At 36.9% G+C, this 23,792-nt stretch overlaps 1 protein-coding gene across 1 annotated transcript in view; it reads left to right on the top strand.

The window, feature by feature from the left end:
- The first annotated feature begins 965 nt into the window (after window positions 1-965).
- The window catches only part of LOC127647757 (cytokine receptor-like factor 3), a 28,831-nt gene continuing 6,004 nt past the window's right edge, over window positions 966-23,792 (top strand). The window contains exons 1-5 of the mRNA XM_052132205.1: window positions 966-1,007; window positions 3,363-3,490; window positions 20,419-20,626; window positions 22,404-22,491; window positions 23,455-23,632. Of these exons, the coding sequence (XP_051988165.1) occupies window positions 3,374-3,490; window positions 20,419-20,626; window positions 22,404-22,491; window positions 23,455-23,632 (591 nt within the window). The 5' untranslated portion in view covers window positions 966-1,007; window positions 3,363-3,373. The remainder of the gene's footprint in view (window positions 1,008-3,362; window positions 3,491-20,418; window positions 20,627-22,403; window positions 22,492-23,454; window positions 23,633-23,792) is intronic.

Here is a 23,792-nt window from a genome sequence, read left to right as displayed (position 1 = left end):
ACATCTGAGAATATATACTAGATCCTCTGAAATATAAATGCTGCTGCAGGTTAATAACTAGGCTTTGGCTTTTGGTCTAGGCTTTGAATAAACAAGTCAAAATGCAATGCATATATATATATATATATATATATATATATATATATATATATATATATATATATATATATATATATATATATATATTTATATATATATAATTTTTTTTTTTTAAGATATCTGTAAAGTTGAGCTTATAACACAGACCCACTTGCTCATTTAATTGTTATAATTATTAGTGAAATAAATATTCAAATACATTTCAAATGGTCAAATTATACATTTGTTAAATATGGATCAAATACAACAATTAGTTCATGTTGGCTATAGGTGATGAGTAAATGTTATACAGAGGTGATATTTTACATTTGTTTACAATTTAAATATTATACTAATGTCACCTAATGTCATTGTAAATGTTTTTTTTTTTTTTGTTTGTTTTTCCTTCACTCCTTTATTTCTGTACCTTGCAGAGATATGAACCCTTTTCAAAAGCACATGGACTGGCGTGGAAATGAAAGAGACTGCATTAGTGAATGCGGATCTGCATTTTCAGACACTCATATTTCACAGTAAGTTCAGTAGGCTATTGTACTTTGCATTCTGAAAACATTGTTTATAAATGTTCCTTCCTAAAGTCTTCGGCTTTTATTTGCATTTTGTTTAGGGTCTGCTTTTATTAATATAGGCAATAGCTTTTATTTTGTGACTAAAGCAAAGTTACACTGATCAATTGTTGTCTGTCAATCACCTTCATGCGCTTTGGGTTTTTAAAAGAAGGGGGCGGGAGTCAAGAGAAGTTAAATCATCTGATTGGCTAGAAATCCTAGCTGACGCTAGGAAAACACTTTTATTCGGCATTTGATTGGATGTCGGGTTTGTATCAAAGTGAAAATATGCTCCTCGAGCTCCTCACTGTTGCCAGAGCGTCAATGGCGGAGCTCCGCAGCAGAACAGGACCGCAGAAGGTAATATTACCAAAAAATTAAAATAAATTAAAAAAGAGAAAGAAGCTGAATAGTAATATGTATTTTATTTAAAAAAAAAACAAATTTTAAACAAAAATAAATTAACCAAAACCCCACAGTTTTAGAGTTTAGCTGAAGATGCCGTCTCTTCCTGACAAGGTTTATGGGTGGAGCCGTTTGAAGAGCTTTCTGTTAAACTCTGATAAAGTGATGAGTGTTTGTCCAGCAATCCTCACAGAAGAGACTAAGTTTTAAACAATTCTAAAAATTTTCTCGTGTCTTTGGACTGTGAGTTTAAATACATCGTGTTTATATGTGTTTACTGGTCTGTCTGACTTTAAATTTTTCTCGTTTTGAACATGAATGAATTTAAGTTGTGCATGATGCATCAGTGGGACCCAGAGAGAATTACTGCACTGCTTTACATAACTGTTCTCTTTAATGCTGGAATTGAATAAAAAAGGGGAATATACTTTTTCATGTAATAGCATAACTGTAAAGCTGACAGGCAGAAGGATGAGAAAGAGCTCTTACATACATTTTTTTCATGCATCTTCTGGAGATTTATCTTAAGAGCAGGGCCCTTTAAACTGTGGTCACTGCAGTCAGTGAAGTAGGACTCATGATTCCCTGATCAGAGACATCTCACACTGGAATTCCCAACATTGTCTTTTGGCAGGAGCTTTTTGCCACTGAATGTAGGTCACCCAAGTCCCTCTGAAAGATAGCCAGTCCTCTGCTGTACTCCCCGATGCATTCACTTGTGGGAAAGGATTAATCTGGGCCAGCAGTAGATAATGTAATTGTTTGTCTTAATGCTCTTTGCCTAGATTACTAACCCCTGTCTGCTTAACCAGGGACTATGGTTTTGGAGAACCCCTCCCTTTCCTTTAATCAGATTCCATGTTAAATGTCAAGATCCAGTAAATATGGAGCTACTGCCAGTTTATACAATTTTGAAACCATTGATCATGAAGTTTTAACATCTGAACTCACTGGCTTGTTGGTGCAGGTCACAGTTTGTTATTTGGTTCTGAATGTTAAGGTCTCTCACAGGTGGGGATGAAAGGCTTGTTTTGGGAGTTGCAAGGCTTCATTATCTGCATTGTGCACAGAGGTCATCTTTGTGTAAAAGGAGGTTAAATTGTACAGCTTACAGAACAGAGCTGCCGATCCACCTGTTCATCATTCATGTCCACTCATACACAACAAACAAGCAGCTATTGTCCTCAGCAGTACTTATGTTATAAAGGCACTATTGTAATGCACAGACATTGAGGTGTAGTTTAAATCAGGGCAGTCCATATGGAAAAGTTCAGTCATGTTTTAACATATTTAAACCTCATGGGCACTTGTAAGAACTTTGCAGATACTTTCACTTTAACGGAAGTGGATTTATTGTAGCATGCTAGCCTTAAACAGCTTTTTCCACTGATTAATATAGAAATGATGGATGTTTATCAACATATTTATATGGACTGACATAGTATTTATTTCATTTGTTTGCTTGTTATACCTTTTTGGTGCATTTCTTTTTACCTCCTTTGTTTCAAGAAATGAATTGTAACAGTTGTTATCAAAATATTCACATGCCATTGTATATTTAGATTTTTGGTTATTTATTGTCTGTTTATTTGTTTGTTTTACTTTTTGGTATTTGTAGAAAAGTTGTGAATATCTTTTTCCACACTTGTCCAAGAAATAAATGAGATATTTTATTTTAAAATGGTCATTGCCTATTCGCTACTGTGTATTATTTCAACCTGTTTGAGAAAATCTACAACCAAACTATTCTAAACTGTTTTTTTTGTTTTTGTTTTTTTGCTGTACAGAATGGAAAAGAAAACAGAATGTAGCCTTCAGGCCAATGATTCATTTTACACGACTAATGTGATTTTTACAGTGATATTATGGTTGACATGAATGTGATTTCTCATGTTTATAATCTTTCCTGAGCTTTTTAGTCATAACTGTATATGACTGCACCATCCTCTTGAGCTCAACTTTAACAGATAAGACTGTAGATGTGTTGTTCTGATTAAAACACACTGCCCACGTCTACACAGGCCATGGAAATGATGTGGTTAAAGATATCAGTCACTGTTGCCTGATAGTTTCATAAAGTTGCTGTTAAATTTTATGAGAGCTGACCCAAGAGAACAGGCATCAGTTTCTTCAGTCCTTTATGGAATTTCATGTATTCATAGCTTTGTGGCATAAGTGGGTGTGGTATGCCTTCACTCTTTCCCTCTAGAGTCTTTTAATGTCATAAAAGAGAATGCCAAACTACATTTTGTCATCTGCATCAATGAAAATGTTTTCCTAAACTTTACCTTGATATTTGTGCTCTGGCAGAGGCCACGAGGATGTCAATAGAGGCAGAGGTGTTACTGCAGGAGGCGAAGGAGAGCATCGAGGCAGCCCAGAACTACAGGAGCGAGCTACAGCAGAGACTGCATGGACTCAGCCAGGCAAGCAAACAGGTACTGCTGTGACTCTGTCCACTGCCACTGAAAAAACACACTTGCGCTATTCCAAAACCTAGTGACCCACCATCAGAGGCAGCATTTTAAAGCATGTTATGAATGCTTCTGATGTGAAGGCTGTTGAAAAAAATAGGCAGCTTAAGTATACTGCTTCCTATGATACCTCATTTTATAAATATATATACATTTTTTAGGTAAATCGAATATAGCGAACAAGCCTGGAGTAATGTTGATTATACATTTAATTACATTTCATACTAAAAGTATCAGTAAAAATAGTTCAGCCCAATTAAAATGGATTATTTCACCAAATGGATTTTTTCTTTTCGTTTTTCTTTTTTGCTTATTAGATAATAAGCACTGCTCTAATAACACAGCACCCAAAACAGTGATAAATAAAAAATAAACAAATATGCTATTGAAAACACTAAATACATTTTTTACTTATTAAAAATTGTTTACACATAAAAGACATAAATAGCATTGTTTAGAAATGTATTGAAAATGAGATGAAAGCTCAAGTCAAACCAGTAACCAATTAAAAACTGTTTAATTTTACATGGAGCGGATCGCCATGTTGGCAAGTCATGTCACTGTGTCATGCAATTGACTAAGTTACTATCACTAATAATTACAACAATAATAATATTTTTACTTTATATAATGCTTTCAGCCTATAAAATTGTATGTAAACAAAACAAGCAAACCAAACAATGTAACAACAAACAGAATATATTTACTACAACCAAAAGACAGTCCAAACAGAATGAGTGTAATTGAAAAGATAACATGTCCAAACAAGAGGGTGTTATGAAACAAACCGTTATGTCCTAATGCTCACGCGGCACAGATCACGGATAAACGGTGCAACATCAAATGCCAAGCGTGAACACGGTGGTGTTCAGCCGGGAGTGAGTTCAAGTCGTGGCTAGACGGTTACAGTCCAGCATGCAACAATGTGTGAAAATTTGTTTGGATTACTTATAAAAAATAACCTTGGAGCCATTGACTCCTAAAGTAAAATATTAAAGAGCCAAATGGCTGTTTTTAGTCATCAAATCACACAATTGCTCGATTTAGATAGAAAGCAGAAGAAAAGGAAGACAGCTGATAACCCATTAATCTGAGGTTTAATAAACAGTATATATAGTTGAGATGATAAGTTTGCATTCCCTTTTGTTTCATAAATGTTCACACCCCTTTCATAATTTCTATGAATATAAGAGATAAAAAAAATATTGTGTACTGCTCTTCAGAATCTACATTACAGATATGTACATAAAGTATAGTATGCATACAGCAGTATATTGTCTTCTTGAGCATCAATGAATGTTTGCACCCTGTGTAATAGTTGTGTACAAGTCCCTCAATAGACCTTATTCACACTCCGGGTTTTGGAAAGAAGAAGTAAACTATTTCAGGATAGACTTTGACAGCGGTGAATGGGAGTGAATGGAAGACCACTGTAAATCTTATTTTCATTTACTCCAAGAGCAAAAAAAAAAATCCACTATTACATTTGATTGACTTTCCAGAAGAAAAAGAGAGCGGTGGAATAAGACAGTAAAATGGGAGAAGATACAAATGTCTCTTTAATCAAAACCCCCTCACAGCTGTGGTAATTCGTTTTTTTTTTACTAATTCCTGGGTAATATAACACAAAGCATAATGTTATAAACATTTCAAAAGATTAGCATATAAAAATGTTTGCTAGATTTACGCTGCTAAATAAGCTGGAAACACGTCATTACAGTCTGTGAAAAATCTCTAATGTCTAAGTGTCAAAAGCTTGATTATATAGATATATAATTTAAATTGTTTTAAATATTGCCTTAGTCTTTCTTTGCTGTTACCGGATGGCCCGAGACACAGAGACTACAACAGTGCAAACTGAATGAAATTCCAGATGCAGTTTATTGTGCTACTCCAATCAATAATTACCAGAACAAAAAAAAGTGGTACACAATACAGGATTTTAATTATTAAGAAGCCTGAAATACACACGAGACTCTTATTTTGAAATGTCTGTGCTCCCAGTTGTGAGCTCACTGACGGGTGATTCACTGATAAAGTGAATCTGATTCAAACTGCTAACCTGAGATCCTGAGTTCAAACCCTCAGTTTTTTTCAGGTGATTCATGAAAAAGACCCGGTTCAAAAGAGTCATTTGTTCACGATTCTCTCACGCTGGGTTTGTTGTTTTGTGAGGTGCATCAAGCTCGTCATCACAACAGAATGGGTGAAATGCGGCACGAGACACACTGGTGCGTGCTCTAAAGATGTATTCAATAACTCACAAGATATCTGACGTAATTGCATATGAACGCACACAACCTGACTGCAGCCATTGGCGACTAGATTTTAAATTATTGTCGTAATCAATCATTTTTGGTCACATTTGCAAACATTTTAGTCACAGTCTGGAGCCTGCATAATCTTTTCTGTGTGATTATTAAAAATACATATATACTGAATCGATGCAGTCAGAGTTTGATTGAGAAGCAGACCAGTCACTGAAATGTATTTGGCTTAAAGCTAGTGGTCGACCGGTATATCAACTAGGCCGAGATATATTTTTTCTTGTGGCCGCTGAAAATTGCCTGCTTGCATGTGAAGCGACTGAGACATGTAAAAAATCAGTCACAGTTTGTATTGTTGTTACGTGCATCGTGTTACTACAATAATATACCGGTGTGCAACACAGTATCATTTAAATGGCCGTGACACATGCGTTTGAGCTCATAGTGTTAAAGTGCTCGCCTGTTTCATACTCCCGCTCTCTCCTCAACAGTAACTTTTTACTGTCTTGTCTAATGACAAAAAGGCAAATATAAATAAAATTAATATCATACCCCATCTGCAAATATGCACATAAACATCATTTATACAGATGTTATAAACAAACCTCACAAAACTTGAGCAGATCCAGCATCCTGTGGTGCGCTCATTTATTTACCTCTAAAGCACGTATACTATCAGCCTCTCTTCAGCAGTTGTCTGTCAATTTTAACTTTCTTTTCTAATAATAAAAGACAAATATCAATAAAAATGCTATTATATACCTTTTGCAAATATGCAGATATCTCGTTTAAACAGATGTGATTCACAAACCTCACGAAAATACAGTGTTTTCTTTATGTCGAGCGCTCATAGAATATCTTCTTCTGAAGCACGTATTCTATCAGCCAGAATCAAAAGATTCAGGTTCAAAAGTTCCTCTCATTCACAGTCATTACGGTCTGACCTGTGACAATCCAAGCAGGCGATCCAGGCCTTAAACTATCAGGATATTGCTGCTGCTTGCACTGGATCTGCATGAATGTGCAAGTGCAACTTCAAGACTGCATTCGAAACTAGTAAAATGTTGCCTCCAGAGGCTGTATACGGAGGTAGGATGATAATAAGGTGCTTTTCGAACTGTTCGTAGACCAGTTTCCTTAAGGGTTCCATTAATTCAAAACAGATGTCAGTTAAGCCATTAACTGATTAGGCAGCAAGGTAGCAAGTCAGCTGTCTACATTTCGGATGCAGCCCAAAGTAAAAGCACTTCACGTGTGCTATAAGTAAATGTCTTATTCAATATGCACTGTATGTACAATTGGTTTAATTGTGTATTTTTGGAGTAAATGCAATTGCTATTATGGACAAGCCATCCATGGTTGCTGGACTACTGTGTGTACTGTGATTTCCTTCTTTCTTATATATTAACAATTTCTTCAAGTGCAAATAAATTAAACAAAATATATATTAAAAAAACAATATCGGTCGACCATTTCAATCATATTTCAACCACCGTTTTAGTGTAGTGGGTGGACTTTTCAGATGGAACTTAACATACCCCGCTTAGATTTAATGGTCTGCCCTTGAAAATGTATCTTTAATAGGAGCAAAAAAAAAAAAAGAATGAAAAAAGAAAAGATGATAATACGGATGATAATAGTGTTGTACAGTTACAGTACAAATGGTTAAGATATTCAAATCACAAAATAAGTTGTGCCCTATGTCTTCATACAGTCTTCATACACTGACATGCTATTTTATTCCCCCTAAAAACAAGAAGTAAATCACTGAGTGTTTAAACTCTGTAGCAAAGTTTATTTTATTTATTAGTTTATTTAACAGGGACAATGCAGAAACATTGCTACAATTTCAAGCAACCGATGCTCCACGTACAGGCTTCTAGCCAAAGGCTAATTTGCAGCCCCAGTCCCTGGTTAGCCTTTTTAACAACAATAAAACAATAATCACACAAACAAAACTAAGCAAAAAGTAAAAAGTATAACAATAATAAAAGAAAGCTGAGACTGTGCACGACCATAAGTGTTCACAAACCTGCTTTTGTTTGAACCACTTTTTAAGATTTATTTGAAAAATGTTCAGCCCTTTTTGCATTTTCAGTTCTGCTGGTAGGCTGTTCCAAAGCAGTGTACCTTAAACTAAAAATGTGGATTGTGCAAATTTTGTTTTTCTCCTCGGTACTGTGAAATTCTGATAAGTTGTACCTCTTGTAGTGATCCCATTACTACTCTGTTTTGATATTAATTGGCATATGATATCTGGAGCAAGATTATTTACACATTTAAAAAACATTTTAATGAGAGACAAATTAATAAATTGTTCAAAGCTAAGAAAACTATATTTTTGTAAAATATTACAATGATGCCATCTAATTGGTTTCTTGTCCAACATTTTTTGTGTTTGTTTATATAGAGATCTAACAGGTTTGATGGTCAGTTGAGAAACCGGAGTCCAGATAGTCACACAATAAGATAAACGTGAGAAGACCATTGCATGCATTTATAACTTAGCTGCTTTTAGGGATATATATGGTCTAATCATATAAAAACAGTTTGTTCTGATCGTTCTACACATCACGTCTTTAAATGCACATCAAATTTCAATTGAGAATCTAAAATAACACCTAAATATATAAAATCATTAATTGTCTCTATTGCCTTTTGATTGATCTTAATTATAAAACCATTAATTTCCTTCCTTCTAATTGAAGATTGAGATTTTTAATTTTTGAACGATTCAAGGTCAAACAGTAGTTTTGCATTCACTGTGACACGCCAGTCATTTAATTTGTTATTATATCTGCAGCTAAGCGTTGAGTCTGTGCTGATACATAAATGACTGTCATCAGCATATAACAGACATTTAGTTTCCTTCCAACAATTTTGTAAATCATTGACATATAAGGAAAACAACAGTGGACCTAAAATTGACCCTTGAGGGAGACCCATCTTAATGTTTCATAAAGATGATCTTGAATTATTTATTTGAACACACTGATCTCGAGATTCTAAATATGATCTAAACCAATGTATTGCCTGCTGGGAGAAACTAAACAGATTTATGAAGGAGTATTTTATGATTCACAGTATCAAATGCTTTTTTTAGGTCTAAAATACTGCATCTAAAGTTCCCTTAATAAATTCTGTGAGAAAGCAGTTTGCCATTTCTGTTGAATACTTAGGCCTAATACCAAACTGTTTAGAGTGAAGTAGATAATTTTTTTCTAGATAGTTGATAAGTTGTTCAGCTACCAACTTTTTCAGAATTTTAGAAATTACAGGGAGTATAGAAATTGGTCTATAATTCTGAACTTCATCAACTGGGCAGTGGTGGCTCAGCGGTTGAGTCTCAGGGTTACTGACCAGAAGGATGGGGGTTACCACCAAGATGCCACTTTTGGGCTCTTGAGCAAGGCCCTTAACCCTATCTGCTCCAGGGGCACCGTATCATGGCTGACCCTGCACTCTGACCCCAGCTGGGATATGTGAAAAACTAATAAATTTCACTGTATGTGTATAATGTGTGACCAAAAATAAAGGATTCTAACTGATCCTGCCTTAAAAATTGGGGTTATAATAGAAGTTTTCCAATTTGAAGGGAATTTACATTCTCTAATTGATAAATGTATCAAATTTACCAAGGGCTTTAGCAAACAAGCACTACATTTTGTTTTACAAATGCGGTATCCATTCCAAATAAATCCTTAGCCCTTGAGTTATTCAATTGATTAATAATTTAGAGTATCTTATCTTCATCAACTTCAGAGATATAAAAGGATGAGGGTGTGTCTTTTATTGCATATTGAGGTAATTGTACAGGTTCAAAACATATAGAAAGTTCTTCCACAGACTGAATAACATATCTATTCAATTCATTAGCAATTTCAGTGCCATTTATGTGCAGCTCCAACAATGGTTTTCTTTGTATACCTTCTCGTTTAGAAAGTTTGTTAATGCACTTCCAAAGAGATTAGCAATTTCCTCCTGATTCTGCAATCAATTGCTCAAAATATGATGTTTTCGCCTTTCTCAATTCACTAACTACTTTATTTCTTAACGATTTAAAGCTTAGAATATCTGTCTGTGTTTTTGTAAGCAAAGATTTTTTCAAAGCAAGATCTCTCTTTTTCATTAGTTGATGGATATCTGAATTTAGCCATAGTAAGGATGCACTATTTTGTCTACATTTTAACGGTTGTGTCTACTTTTGTATATTTTTGAATGGTTCTCATCACAATTTCACAATTTTTGTCCAGGTCACCAATTTGTAAAGCATAATTCCAATTAATATTTTTTTATATCATTTTCAAATTTTGTAATTTTATTCTTGGGGATGCCTACTACTCCTGGTTTAAAAGTTTGACGAAAATACTCTTTTCGAACAACCAGGATCACGTTATGATCGGACAAACCTGTCAGCAAATTATATATTTTTATTACTCTTTCAGGTTTATTGGTAAATGCAAGATCAATAAGAGTTTTACTTGTTTTTGTGATCCTTGTTTGACCTTTTATTAACTAGTTGAATTTATGTTTGGCTGTAATTGATTAAAATTTTTGCTTACTATGTTTGGCTGCCCACTTTATGTTAAAATCTCCAAATAAAATAGTTTCAGTATGACAATTTAAAAACTTCAACAGTTCCTCTAAATTATAATAAAAAGAAGAATCAAGAAGAATCACCTCTTCGTGATGGTCTATCCTTTCAGTAACAACTATAACCAGGAACATCAATCATGCATGTTGGTGTATTGGTAGACAACCAAGTTTCACTCAATGCTAAAAAGTCCAGGTTTGAGTTCGTAAGCAGATGCTCAACTTTATCCCTCTTTGATATAATACATTGAATATTCAGGTGCCCCTCTAAAATACCTTCCAAATCACCAAAACACTCTGGCATGGTTTACAGTCTGAAATAATTTAAACTGTTTCTGTTTAGCATGGTTGATGGCTCCTTTTGTATTTGAGTTTTCATAAAGTACCTGATGTTTGTTTGTTTGCTTTACTCCAGACAACACATTATATTGTTCACAGCTAAGGGATGGTTTAGACTCACCAAAACTCTCTGAATCAAGGACAGGACTAATACAGAGCTCTGATGTTTCAAGCATGGGCACATTCTGTAAGATATCCAAGAGGAGTTTGGCCAAACACCCAACAGCTCTCAGCTTACACCATGGGGATCCACTGATCTCTGAGCCACACTTCACACTCCAGCCTGGATTACATTCAGTCGATCCACTTACTGGTTATATGTTGGTTTGCTGATGGTCCTGGATTCATCTGTATGTCACCGCTGAGCAGGAGAATAATAAGTAGAACCTTTGGACCAAACCATTTGCTTCTCTTGACATGCTGATGACTTTCTTTTCCTTGATGATGATTGTTTTGCCAGCAGGTAGAATAAATAATGTTGTATCCTTGGCTGAAAAAGTTCAGTTTTGGTCTATGGACCATGGGCATGAATTCAACAGACATACTCTTGTTTCATTTCCAGTTGCACTGACACCAAAGCCACATGGACTTATCAGTAACCAAAAACAAAGCAGCCATATGCAACAAAATGTATCTCTCTCCCCAAAGTTTAAAATCAATCTTTGGCTGAAGATTTCTTGAGCAATTGTTGAAAAATACTAAATAAGATCAAAAATGACTGTAGAAAAAGGTTAAACAAGGGGCAAGTGTGGAGCCTAACAAACCACCCCTGCACCCAGTGGCCTAGCAGAAGTCATGTAAGTAAATTATATTTGTTTATTATATTTAGCCTAAAATGTACGAAGTATCAATTCTCTTTGTTTTTAAGTTTGTTTTATCTAATTTAATTTAGTCTATTTTAACAGAAGGGGAAAAAGAAAAAAAAGGACAAAAGAATATTCAAATCAAATAGCTAATTAGGTGCTGTTAATTTCAGTGTTAAAAGGGATGTGATTCAAAAATATAATTTAAATGACCTTTTCTCTCAGAAAAGAAAGATCCTGATGCTGTCATCAGTGGCTAATTTCTGATTTCAATAGATAAAGAGGTGAACGTAATGACTTTTACAACAAATTTGCAGAGATTCTCAAAGTGGGACGCATGGAATTCATGTTCAAGTAAAGGTAGGAATACATAAAAAATATGACTACAGGTCATAGCAGTTGCACAGCATTATTTCTGGTTAGTCTGATGCTGTGAAAGATTAGATAGTTTTATGGTGCATTTTGAATTTTGACTCCTTACAAAACTGTATTGGAAAAGGCTCTGGACTGATCTGGGCCCCTTTTCACAATAACGATTGATCTTAGTTGTTAAGAGCATTTTCTTCTAGCAATTTTACAAACATTCATTATTTTTACGTGCATTTCCCAAAACTGCCCTTATGAGCACGCATGGATACACTTTAAGTGCTATAAGAAGACCGTCCATGTATGAGGTACTGAAATGTGACCGTATAGTGCTGCTCGTCATTATAACTTCATTATATTTGTTCATAACTTTATAAACATTTGTAATTTACCCCGCTGGAAATGTAAATATACATTCAACCTAATTAATTACATAATTAGCTGCATATTGTTTTGCAATAATGTTATGTAGAACAATCTATTTATTTTACACACTGGGGTTCAGGGCCACGTTACAGTGGGGAAGGAGCTAGATTCCAATTCAACAGCCTTGGACACGAAGGAGCTGAGGAATGCAGATCTCCTGGAAGCACCGAGAGGGTTCTTGCAATTTGGAACGTGCAGATATACAGCCCTTATGTCTGTGCAAGTTTCTATATCTGGAACACGCAGATGCATGAAATTTTAAGAGAAGGTTTGCACATCAGAGCTAATCCTTGTCGTTGTAGTTATTTCCCTGGTATGGGGATTCCGAACTTGGCATTGCATCAGTCTCTTGTAGTGAGACTTGGTACTTGGGCGATCTTCTATTGTCTCTCGGATGGAGACTAAGAATGTTGGATGATCTGTTATACTCTCTCTCTCTTGGAGTGAGACTTAGCATGTAGAAGTGTTATAGAAGTGTATCCTGTTAACAATCCTCTGGATGGGGACTCTGGACATTGATTATTATGCTGTTATTGCCTCTCTCTTGTAGAGTGAGACAAGAATGTTGATTATTATTCTGTTATTGCTCCCACTCATGAACCAATGAGAAGTATTTTCCAATGTGTTGGAAGATCTTTCCTGCCTTGTGAGGGGTGTCTGGCAGTTGTCCGAGCAGCTTATCTGATGGCTGTGCTTGGCATTTATTTGTGTTGGTCCTGCCACAATCCAATCAAAATTGTGCCACTCTTCTTTGCCTTGATAGTAAGAGAGGGGCTCTGCCATAAACTGGTTCATGGAATGTCATCTGGTCCGATTGTTCACCACACGGTCGACCACTAAAGGTAATGCGAGGAAGGGGTTTATCATTCTAAAAATGTGTCTCACTGAAAATACATTTCTCTGAAGTTGTATAGTTTGTTTGTCAAACAAACCATAGAACACAACAGATATAATTGTATGTCATGAAGGTTGTGGCTCTCTCCAGAGTAACCAAATAATGTGACATATGTGAGTGTCTTTGAGAGCACAAGGGTAAGTGACACACTCCTACTCTCAGTGAAGTGAGTCAGCCCTTAAAGCCAGGATGCCTGTTGGTCAGCACAGAAGGGCTGATTCATGCTGCGCGTCTCTCGCGGTGGCTGTAGGATGTAAAGCCGGCCTGCTGCTCGCTGTTATCTTCATATTTTGCTTCTGGCATCTTGCCCAACTTCCTTCTCCCCCATCCTCCTCCCAGAATGCCTCATTCAGAGCGTAAACAAGCCTGATATGTCCTGCTCTTTATAAGAGGCAGTAAACTCAGAGAATGTTTTAGCTCCTGGCTCCTCACATCCTCCATGGGAATTATATAGAGAGAATTGAACCACACTTCAGTTTTACGATCATTGTGGTTGTATGACACCCCAATGTACTCTGTGATTAACCTCACAGCATGTGCAGCTGTCCAAGTGAGAGCCCATATGTGCAACCCATCTGACATGATCATGTCACATGCCACACACTCCGCTATTCACTGCAAAGTGTTGCAGCACTGCGGCCTTTAAGTCAGTCTATATTTTGTCTTGCATGAACTAAGCAGTGACCATATTGGGTCACTCAGGGTCATATCAGGGGTGGGGGGTGCTATGCTATCAAAGAAATTCACTATTTGCAGTCAGCCAGGATTAATTTATTTAGCAAATTAACATGTTCAATAATAGTGTTCAAAATGAATATTATTCTGCTGGCCATGTGATCACAGTGACCCCATTAACATGCACTTAAGAAAACAGTTTATTCCATGGTTTTTACAGAAAGTGGTGTTCTGAAACGTCATTTAAACACGAACACCATTTTCCTTATGCTACTTAAGGGATTAAGAGAAAGCACATCAAGGTATCTCATGTTCATGTATATGCTCTCAAGTACATTGGGGGAATCCTGGAGTTTGACGAAAGAGGGAAAGCCCATCATTGTAGCACAATTCCACTGCAGGTTGTGATGAAAAGTTAAGGAAACAAACACAGCTACAGAGTGAAGCAACGGAGACTGAAAAGATGCCATGTTTGTTATTTACTCAAGGATCGCAGGAAAATTTGGTAGCTGTGAAGAAAGCTGCTTACTGATCAAGCCGCATGTATACTAGAGTAAAGAGAAAGCAGTGCATGTAAATAGGAATGCCGCTTTCCAGTTAAGCAGCTTTTTCACATTAAACGGCTTTCTGGTGTCCATGTAAACGAGCTGACAATGCAGCCACCATTTGATGACCTGCTCCATGTGGAGAAAAAGCAAACCTGCAGTGACAAAAAAATTTCATCCCATGATGATTTAATATTTTTACATTTTTACACAGTTAAGTATACATGTAGGTCACAGTAATATTGGCCTACATTGTAACACCATAATACAGAGGATGACCAAGCTTCTTCGGTTCCTACAGCCTTAGGGGCCACCCACGCGGAACACTTTTATGCATCATCTATGCTGTTTTGTAAATTGATTTTCTAGGTAAACATACAGTAGAAAGACGTTTTTGACCATTATGCCACACTTTTTCAGCATCTCTCGCAATAGTACTGCATTTTTAAGGTTGCGCCAACTTAAAGGTTCAATACAAGTTAAGCTCAACTGACAGAATTTGTGGCATCATGTTGATTACCACAAATATTATTTTTGACTTGTCCCTCCTTTTCTAATCTAGTCCCTCCTAAATTTAATCACACTAAAATCATGTTTACCCACATCTTGTTTACATCTTGTGGCTATACTTCTGAAACAGTGAGTATTTAAACATTTAAAAATTAGCCACATTCACTACAGAGTGCCTCTCTGTAACCCAGATTTTTGTGTTTTTAAAGAAAAGGAGGTGCAAGTCAAAAATTTGTTTTGTGGTAATCAATATCAGTGACCTGCACAGACCTTAGCAGGGACAAGGGCATTTGTTTTAATGAGTAGTAATTATAAATACTTATTTATTTCCTTTTTGAGTATTAAACCATTTTCGTGTGTGTATACACAACTGTTCAAAAGTTTTAGGCACTTGTGAAAAATGTTGCATAGTGAGGATGTCTTCAAAAATAATGCCACAAATAGTTTTCATTTATCAATTAACGTCATGCAAAGTCCAGCAAACATAAAAAAGCTAAATGAAAATTCGGTGTGACCACATTTGCTTTTAAAACAGCCTCAATTCTCCTAGGTACACCTGGACACAGTTTTTCTTGGTTGTTGGCTCAATTGCTTCTGTCTCTTCAAGTAATCCCAGACTGACTCGAAGTTCAGGGCTCCCTGTTGTTCTATTCTATTTGCAAAAGGAACGTTTGGGAGTCTAACATTTATATTTCCTATTGACACTCTAAAGCTGAAAATATAAATAACCATCTTAAGACAAATGTTTGTGTGAAACATCTTATGTGCTTAAGACTTTTGCACAGTACTGTATAATGTACATAATTATTTAAAATTTTTGCTTTATTACACATAATTGCCTATTCTGTTATATTTCTCACAAAAAGCATCATGGTATGTCAGTTGTTTAATTATTTTCAGACATGGTCCATGATAACCCCATATTTTTGAGGTGTCATAGTAAAACGCCTTGGAGTACCATGACAGTATCATGAATATGATAAATGATCAATCATTCAGTACCATCGCATTAACCTGGTAATGGCATAGTGTCATTTTTTGTAATAGGGCTCTAATGTTTTTCTTAGGCCTTAGGGTTTCTTAGGTAATTTCTCTTAGGGCGTTTTCTCACCTGGCTTGTTTGGAGCATTTGTTTTGGAACCTGGCGCATTTTCTCACTTGGTTCGGTTTGTTTAGGCATATATGAATACGGCAATCACACTCGGATCCGTACCAAAACAATCTGTCCAAGACCATCGGAACGAGGTGGTCTTGGACCGATTGCAAATGAAAACCAAACAATATACCTATAAAAACCATGAACATAACATTTCATGGATCTTTGGAGAAGACATCTGTAGATCAACACTTCTCTGTAATTCATCATCAAAATGTGGATATAGATTTTTGGCAACTATATTAGATATGTTTGAAATAGGAGCTGTTTTATAATTCCTGAGGTAATTTTAGTACAATCGTTTCTCTCTTTTGGATAGAGGCAGAACATGGTTATGATGGCGTTAGCAAATTTTTGACAAATAAAAAACAGTTTTACTCTCCTGTTTGTGTGTGTGCATGTGAGTGAGGGAGAGAGAGCGATCTGAGAACATGCACGTATCAATGAGAAATAATACAAAAGCAACTAATGATGGATAAAAATAATCATGACGGAATCTTTACAACTCGTATCCATCCGAGTGAAAGATATTTTGTTTTTGGAGCACAACCTCTAACTGACGATGCTCGAAAATTCTTTAAAAGTTGTAATGGTTGACACATTTTTTACAAGCATATCATTTTAACCAGTATATCAATGGATGAGCTTAATCCTGGAACAGCGAACAAACATAGTGACCAATAAGGTTGCTCACATGTGACTTTTATTGACATGGTTTTGGTCCGTTTTGAAATGTTGCCTTGTGAAAGCGAACTGAACCAAGAAGAACAGTGTAACAATTTAGTCCCAGTTTTGGAACAAAGCAAACGGTCTATGGGTCTGAAAACGACCTTAGTAACTTTATAGATGTGTGAAATGGCCTCCGTCTGCTTTTTCACCACGGAGAACTGCTGGGCGAAGTCCTCGACGGTGTCGCTGAAGAGGCCGAACTGGGAGACAGGGGCGTCGAGGAAGAGTGTCTTGTCCGTCTCGCGCATCTCGACCAAGTTCAGCCACAGTTGACGTTCCTGAACCACAAGTGTGGCCATCGGCTGCCTTCGTGGCCCTAAGGGCGAGGTCGGTCGCAGAGCGCAGTTCCTGCAGCACGTCGGGAACTTTGAGTGCCTTGGCCTGGTGGACTTGCAGGAGGGCCATGGCATGCAGGGCGGAAGCGGCCTGTCCGGTGGCACTGTAGGCTTTCGTGGCCAATGATGACGTAGTCCTACAGGCCTTGGAGGGGAGCACAGGGCAACCCCACCAGGTGGCAGCGTTCTCGGGGCATAGGTGGATCGCAACTGCCATATCCACCTGGGGAATACTATATAAAATACTATTTTAGAGAAAATCACTCTTTTTTTAAAAAACTCTTTTAGTTTGCGCTCCCTGATGGAGGGAACGAGACGTTGTGTCCTCCCGGCCACGTCGCTGAGCCGAGCCATTGTTGTGGCCAGACCATTTCCGGGTCCTCAGAAAAATCTGGAATGAAACAGACATATTTCCCCACCTTTATACCCGTATGTCCGGGGGCAGGACATGCAAATTCTGTCTTCTGTGCTCAAAAGAGACTCCTAGTGTTGCTTCTTCGACACAATGTCTCATTCCCTCCATCAGGGAACGGAGGTTACATCCGTAACCTAGACGTTTTCCACTGGATCTCTGGTAAGTCTAAACATCCTGTAATGGGGAGTCTGCATTTCTAATCACCCCCCCATGAAAATCCAGCAAACCCCCGAGATCCTGCCTCCACCCTTCGCACACACCTCACAGTGCATTGTTACAGATAACAATATTTGGCAAAGGATTCTGCCCTCGCTCAAAATGTTACGATTGATCATGATAAGATGTAGCCGTATGAGGAATGATGCACGTCTCTCTACAGAAGCATTTCCTGCATCAGCTGCAAACAAAGCGATGTCTGGAACATTCTACTGAGCTTGATTAATAACACTGTCCCTTTTGGGTTTTATCCATTTATCCTGCACCCATTTATCTGTGTTATTTTAGACTGTCTTCCCACATACTGGGCAAGAATTTTATCTTTCTACACACACTGTGACAGCAGTCTGTCGAGTTCCACATTGCTAATCATCAAAACGTTTGCTCTAAAATCTGGAACATGTATCTATCAAAGCGCTTTTGCTTGTGGCAGTTTCGCTGATTATATGTTCCTCAAACTTTCCACATTCCAAAAATATTACTCAAGGAATTCTTAAAATTACAGAGTATGTTTGGCTTTAGCATTTCCTTTTGTGTTAGAGTGAAGGAATGCTTGATATGATCAGTGTGTGTGTTCTACAGGAAATTTTAAACTTTACATTGGTAAAACACTAAAAGCTCTGCACTAAACGTTGTTAGCTGCCAAATGCTTTTAGATTCAGTCTCTTTGCTCTGCCTTTTTTTCATTTTGGTATTTTAGTCCCACAAGTTCCAGGTCCCAGTAAAAAAAAAAAAAAAGAGGTATAAGTCTACTGAATTACAAATAAGTTGCAATACAGGTGTGAAACATTGATATGTGCATTGATATGTGGCACTGAAGAGCCCAAGCTATTACCCTTCTTTTACAAAAACAACTTTCATGTTCACTAGATAAGAGGAACTGTTTTTTTTTTTTTTTTAGCAATGAAAACCACCAGGCTTCCTGTTACATTTGGCTCCATTTTGCTGAAGGTGATGCAGTTAGTCTGAAACATGTTTCAAGAATAATTAAATGTGTCATTCACTGCTCTCCACTTCCACTTTCAGCTATACACATCATCTACAAAATGAGTGCATGGCACATTAAAACATGCCACAGTGATGGTTACACAGATAAAATTATACCAAAGTAAAATTCCTCACTCTGATTTATATAATTATTATTACATACACAAAGAAATTACATGTACATTGAATCAATACAGGACGCAATTTGTCCCGTATTTAAGCTGGTCAGATGGCGTTACGGTGAAATTGTTCCAGATCGGAAGTTGGAAAATTTGCCAATGGTGGGCAAGGAACCATCTGAAAAGTCCACAAATGGTGGTAAATGGAGTTTTTTCTATATAAATGTTAGATCAAACATTCATACATACAGTAAAATCATAAAGACAAATACAGATGAAGGGAAAAAATAAATAAATAAAATTATATAAAAAATGTAAAATATCTATAAAACATCCAAAATGTATACATAAATAAGATAAAGAAGACTAATAATCAAAAACTTTTTTAACTTAAAATTTTAACATATAAATGATGTTTCTTTTTTTATATAAGTCACGTGTCAGGAAAGTTATCATTTTAGCATATAAGAAAGGATATACAATTTTTATTAATAATGCATATTAACTCAATACATTTATTGCTAAAACTTATTGCTAACCCTGGATCAAACTTTACTCTGCGCTCCCCGACATTCACTGTTGCCAAAACACTTAGATGAAATCAACCTATACATTTTTATTTATTATTGTATTTAAGAGTGGAAACAGGAAATCAAATGGGAAATATAGTGGGACAAAAGGCAGATTTTGAACCAAGGTTGCCAGGACAACAGTATACATTCACACCGTCTTTACACTCCACACCACTGCAGCGACATCTATTGTTTAGTCTGTCGTATATTTTTGTTGTTTCACCAGACTATTTGGGTGCAAATAGATGCACTGTGTGAACAGATGATATTTACACTGGGGTGAAAATTGTCCCTTCGTTTTATTAATTGTATTAATCATCAATACGTATGGTGAATAAAAAAGTGTGGGTATAATCTTTGAAGTGTTAAATTTGGTTCTTAAAATGTATCTCAGCCTATGGAAATGCATATTTATCGAGCTATTTAGATGAAATGATTTCAGACATGTACTGTACATTGGGAATTGATATGTCCTATGTGACATGAACTATACCGTCTAAAACTGCATTATGCTAATACTTTTATAATCATTATGCATGCAACTTTGTGACATTATATTAATTGAGAGACTAAATAGAATATTTGTACTTTTGAGAAAATTATTTGTAATTTATGAGGAGTGGTAGTGAGTGGTAGTGTAGCGGTTAGCGCGCTGTGCTACGAACCTGGCGACCCGAGTTCGATTCCTGCTCATGGCCAACACCAGTGACAATTATCTGAACCGGTCCTGGGCCTCCCCTAGGTCGGCTCAGCCTAAAATGAGTACCTGGTGTGGTGTGTAAAACATTGCCACTGGGGAGACAAAGGTGGTCAGGCGGGGTGCTGGCCACCCAACCCCGTGTGTACCATTCTGGCCTTCATAGGTGCTTGCTAACAGCACTTGCCCCTACAGTCTGTTAAGGCTAAATGGGGGAATCTTTGATCTTTATCTTTGTGTGTGACAGGTGCGGGGCAGTGCCAGTCAGACACGTGAGGTTCTGCAGCGGCACTTTCAGGAGCTGCAGACGGCAATGAGCAGACTGCTGACTGAGAGGCTGAATACTCTGATGCTGAAGGTGGACAACATCGAGCAGGACAGCATCAATCCTCTAGATGACTGTCAGAAGCTCATTGAGCATGGAATCAGCACAGCCGATGAGCTGCTTAGGGAGGGTAAGTCTATCAGACCCAATGTACATTTAATTCAAAAGAGCTCAAATAGAGCCCAATCACTAAAATATAATAAGATGTGCCCTCCAGCTAATATCATGCAGTTGACTAACAGACAGTGCAACTTCCTTACTGTGCAAATGCTGTAATTTCCTGTTGAGTTTAGTTTGATAATAGTTCTAATCAGGGCCCAAGCCTTTATGGCCTAAGCAGAATTTGATTTGGGGGCCCCTCAGTGCTGCCAATATGATTGAATATTGTCAATGCTTGATTATTCGCACACTATAAATCTAACACACCCCTTATCAATTTGATTAGTTGTAGCTGTGTTGCTTACAACATACCAATGTCTGCCTGGCATGATATTACCCTTCTACAGTTTTAAATGTAACAGTAGCACACCTATATTTACCCAATCCTGTTATCCCTCTGTTACCAGTTTTGTGTACTTCCTAGAGAACAATTTGCAGCAGAAGCTGTAGACAGTATAATTTCTTTTTTAATAAGTGAGCAGCTCCACTTACATTTGTTCCCCATTAATTAACTTTCTGTAGGCGTAGTGGAAGTTTCGGCCATCAGGTTTTTCAGGGAATGTGAAGTTTTCCTTTATAGGCAGTGGTCCTCTGCTACCAGATCAGTCCTTTCTGAGTCAGACAGGATAGATGATCACATCAGTGGATGCACGTGCTGGGAAGTGCTCCTCGCATGCAGAGGATGGACCTGATGAAAGATGAAAATAATAATAATAAAAGCTAGCCATGTTAGATGTCATATTAGAAGGTAATGCAACTGTCTGTCAAAAACAAAGGCATGGTTTATCCATATAAATATAATGATCTGGGATTGTTGAAAAATCATCATCAGCTGTAGCACTGGAACTTGGGTCAGGTGGCGTTGGTTGTGCCCCACGTCCAATATATTTCAACAGTGCTCCTAGGGAAGTTTCATAAGAGTACATATTTGACAGAATATTTGACAAAATATGTTATTTTCTCAACACAAATGATTATACACAGCAGCAAGCCATCTGTACACCTAAACAACAACTCTTAATCTATAACTAGCTAACTGACGCATAATGATATTGGAATATAATAGCAAAGACCCCAAAATGGTAGACTAATGTAAATAATGTTAAGTTGTTATCAGTACAAAGTTTATGGAACAGAAGCTTATTTTTATTACAAAAATATATACCCAGGAAAGTTATTTTTACACAGAAGACAAAAACTTTCATCTAAAACTTGCTAAGTAATATGTTGTACTAATAATATATTAAGATGCTATTTACGGATGATTAATCAAACTTTCCTAAAAAAGAAGATATGCTACATAGGCTATGTTAACTAACTAGCCAGCTAATGTTAGATTGTAACTTAGCCTAGCTACTTGACATACCTTTATCGTGCTGTTTTTTCTCTTCCTCTGTTTTCTTCTTTTTCCTTTTCTCTGCACCAGAGGATATGTCCTTTTTTGTGACATTGCTGTTTTGCTGTCTGAATGTGCTTGAATCCTGCAGCCCGTTAACATAATATTGCATTTAATATTGCGTTTTTGTATAATTACCATTGTCCATTGACAGTATAATCACACACACAAAAAAAAATAAAAATTAATGTGCTCTTGGGGGCCCCCTGGTGGCCACCGGGGCCCTAAGCAGCCGCTTAGTTCGCTTATGCCTTGGGCCGGCTCTGGTTCTAATTGTTTGTTTATTTTTACCACCGGTATCATGCAGGCTTAGTATGAATGTTATAGTCTTGCTGTATGCCTGTCCCTGCAGGGGAGGCTGCCATTCGCTGTGGTATAAATGAGAGGGAGGAAAAGCTGGGCATCTTCACCAAGAAAGCTCTGCAGATTCAGCTGGACAGGTGAGCAGCACACAGACTCATTCACTTAACAAGACAAGCCGGCCAGTGAATGGAGAGGGGGTTTAATGTCATAAGCCATTTGATGTCATACACCATCTGTGATTGGTGAATTCTTAATGATTCAGTGTCTAGCTGCAGCAGTGAAAAAAAAAACATGGTGATATTATCCAAACAATTATTGCTAAGCTCATAACTTGTGCTCATAATTACAATGGAGACACATACTTGGCCATATCAACAGGGGTGTGTGATGAATCAACCATGATTAATTGTTATAAAATCATGGTGTCTTATTGTATTTGATTTTTTTAAGTTACAAAATCTTTACCCTAGGTTCGTCCAGTTTCAAGATGCCTACAGTATTTACAACTGATGTCATTTAAATATCAACTAGCTTTATTTGCAAGAAACAGTGTTTTTGGATAAAGAATTTCAATGATCTATATTCTTAATGCATTTTAGAAAAAGTCTTTGAATTATACTGTTGATGTACATTATTAATTATGCCATTTAAGCCTGATTATACAGTATGATTTACACTTAAATTAATTGTCCGGGTTAAATACAACTTAAGTTCTGTGGACAGTCAACAGCTTGCCATAGAAAATTTCGACACCTAGTACAGTACATTAATGCACTTTCAATAAAAGTCTATAATCTGGTTGTACAGCAAACAAACAAAAAATATAATATGACACTGTTTTGAAAGTATAGCCAATATATAAAAACAAATATATAATATTACAATTGTAAACGTTTTAGCATTAGACTAGTTACTTTTTCAGTTACTTTTTGTGGAAATCAATAGCATGCTAAGTATTTAATGCAGAATAGTGCTTTAACCCTGCTGGGTGATGACTGGGTGATGAGAGGACAGATACGTTATGTCATTACATTGAAAGACTGGCAGGCACTTGTGTACTATATATGTAAATACATATCATCATCTCTCTGTGTCCTTAGCCTACCCGAGGTACCTGCGTTGGTGGATGTGCCATGTCTTTCTGCACAGCTGGATGACTTTTTGCTACATATGTTCCGTACGCACGTGATTGGACATGGCAGCGTGGCCTCTCATCCACCCGTTCAGATTGAAGAGCTGGTGGAGAGACCAGGTGGCGTGCTGGTGCGCTGGTGCAAGGTGGGGCCGGACTCCTAGCTCAAAAAGACATAATATTCATGTCTTCCAGTTAATCTCCATTAAATTAATTATTAATCTAATAAAAATCCTGTCCTCATTTACTCACCCTCATGTCATCCAAATGATTCCAAATAGACTTTTTGAAGAATATCTTCTGAAT

Source organism: Xyrauchen texanus, chromosome 8, assembly GCF_025860055.1.
Source record: "Xyrauchen texanus isolate HMW12.3.18 chromosome 8, RBS_HiC_50CHRs, whole genome shotgun sequence".
NCBI lineage: Eukaryota > Metazoa > Chordata > Actinopteri > Cypriniformes > Catostomidae > Xyrauchen > Xyrauchen texanus.
Note: the sequence above shows the minus strand (reverse complement) of the source record. Positions and strands in the feature narration are given on the sequence as shown.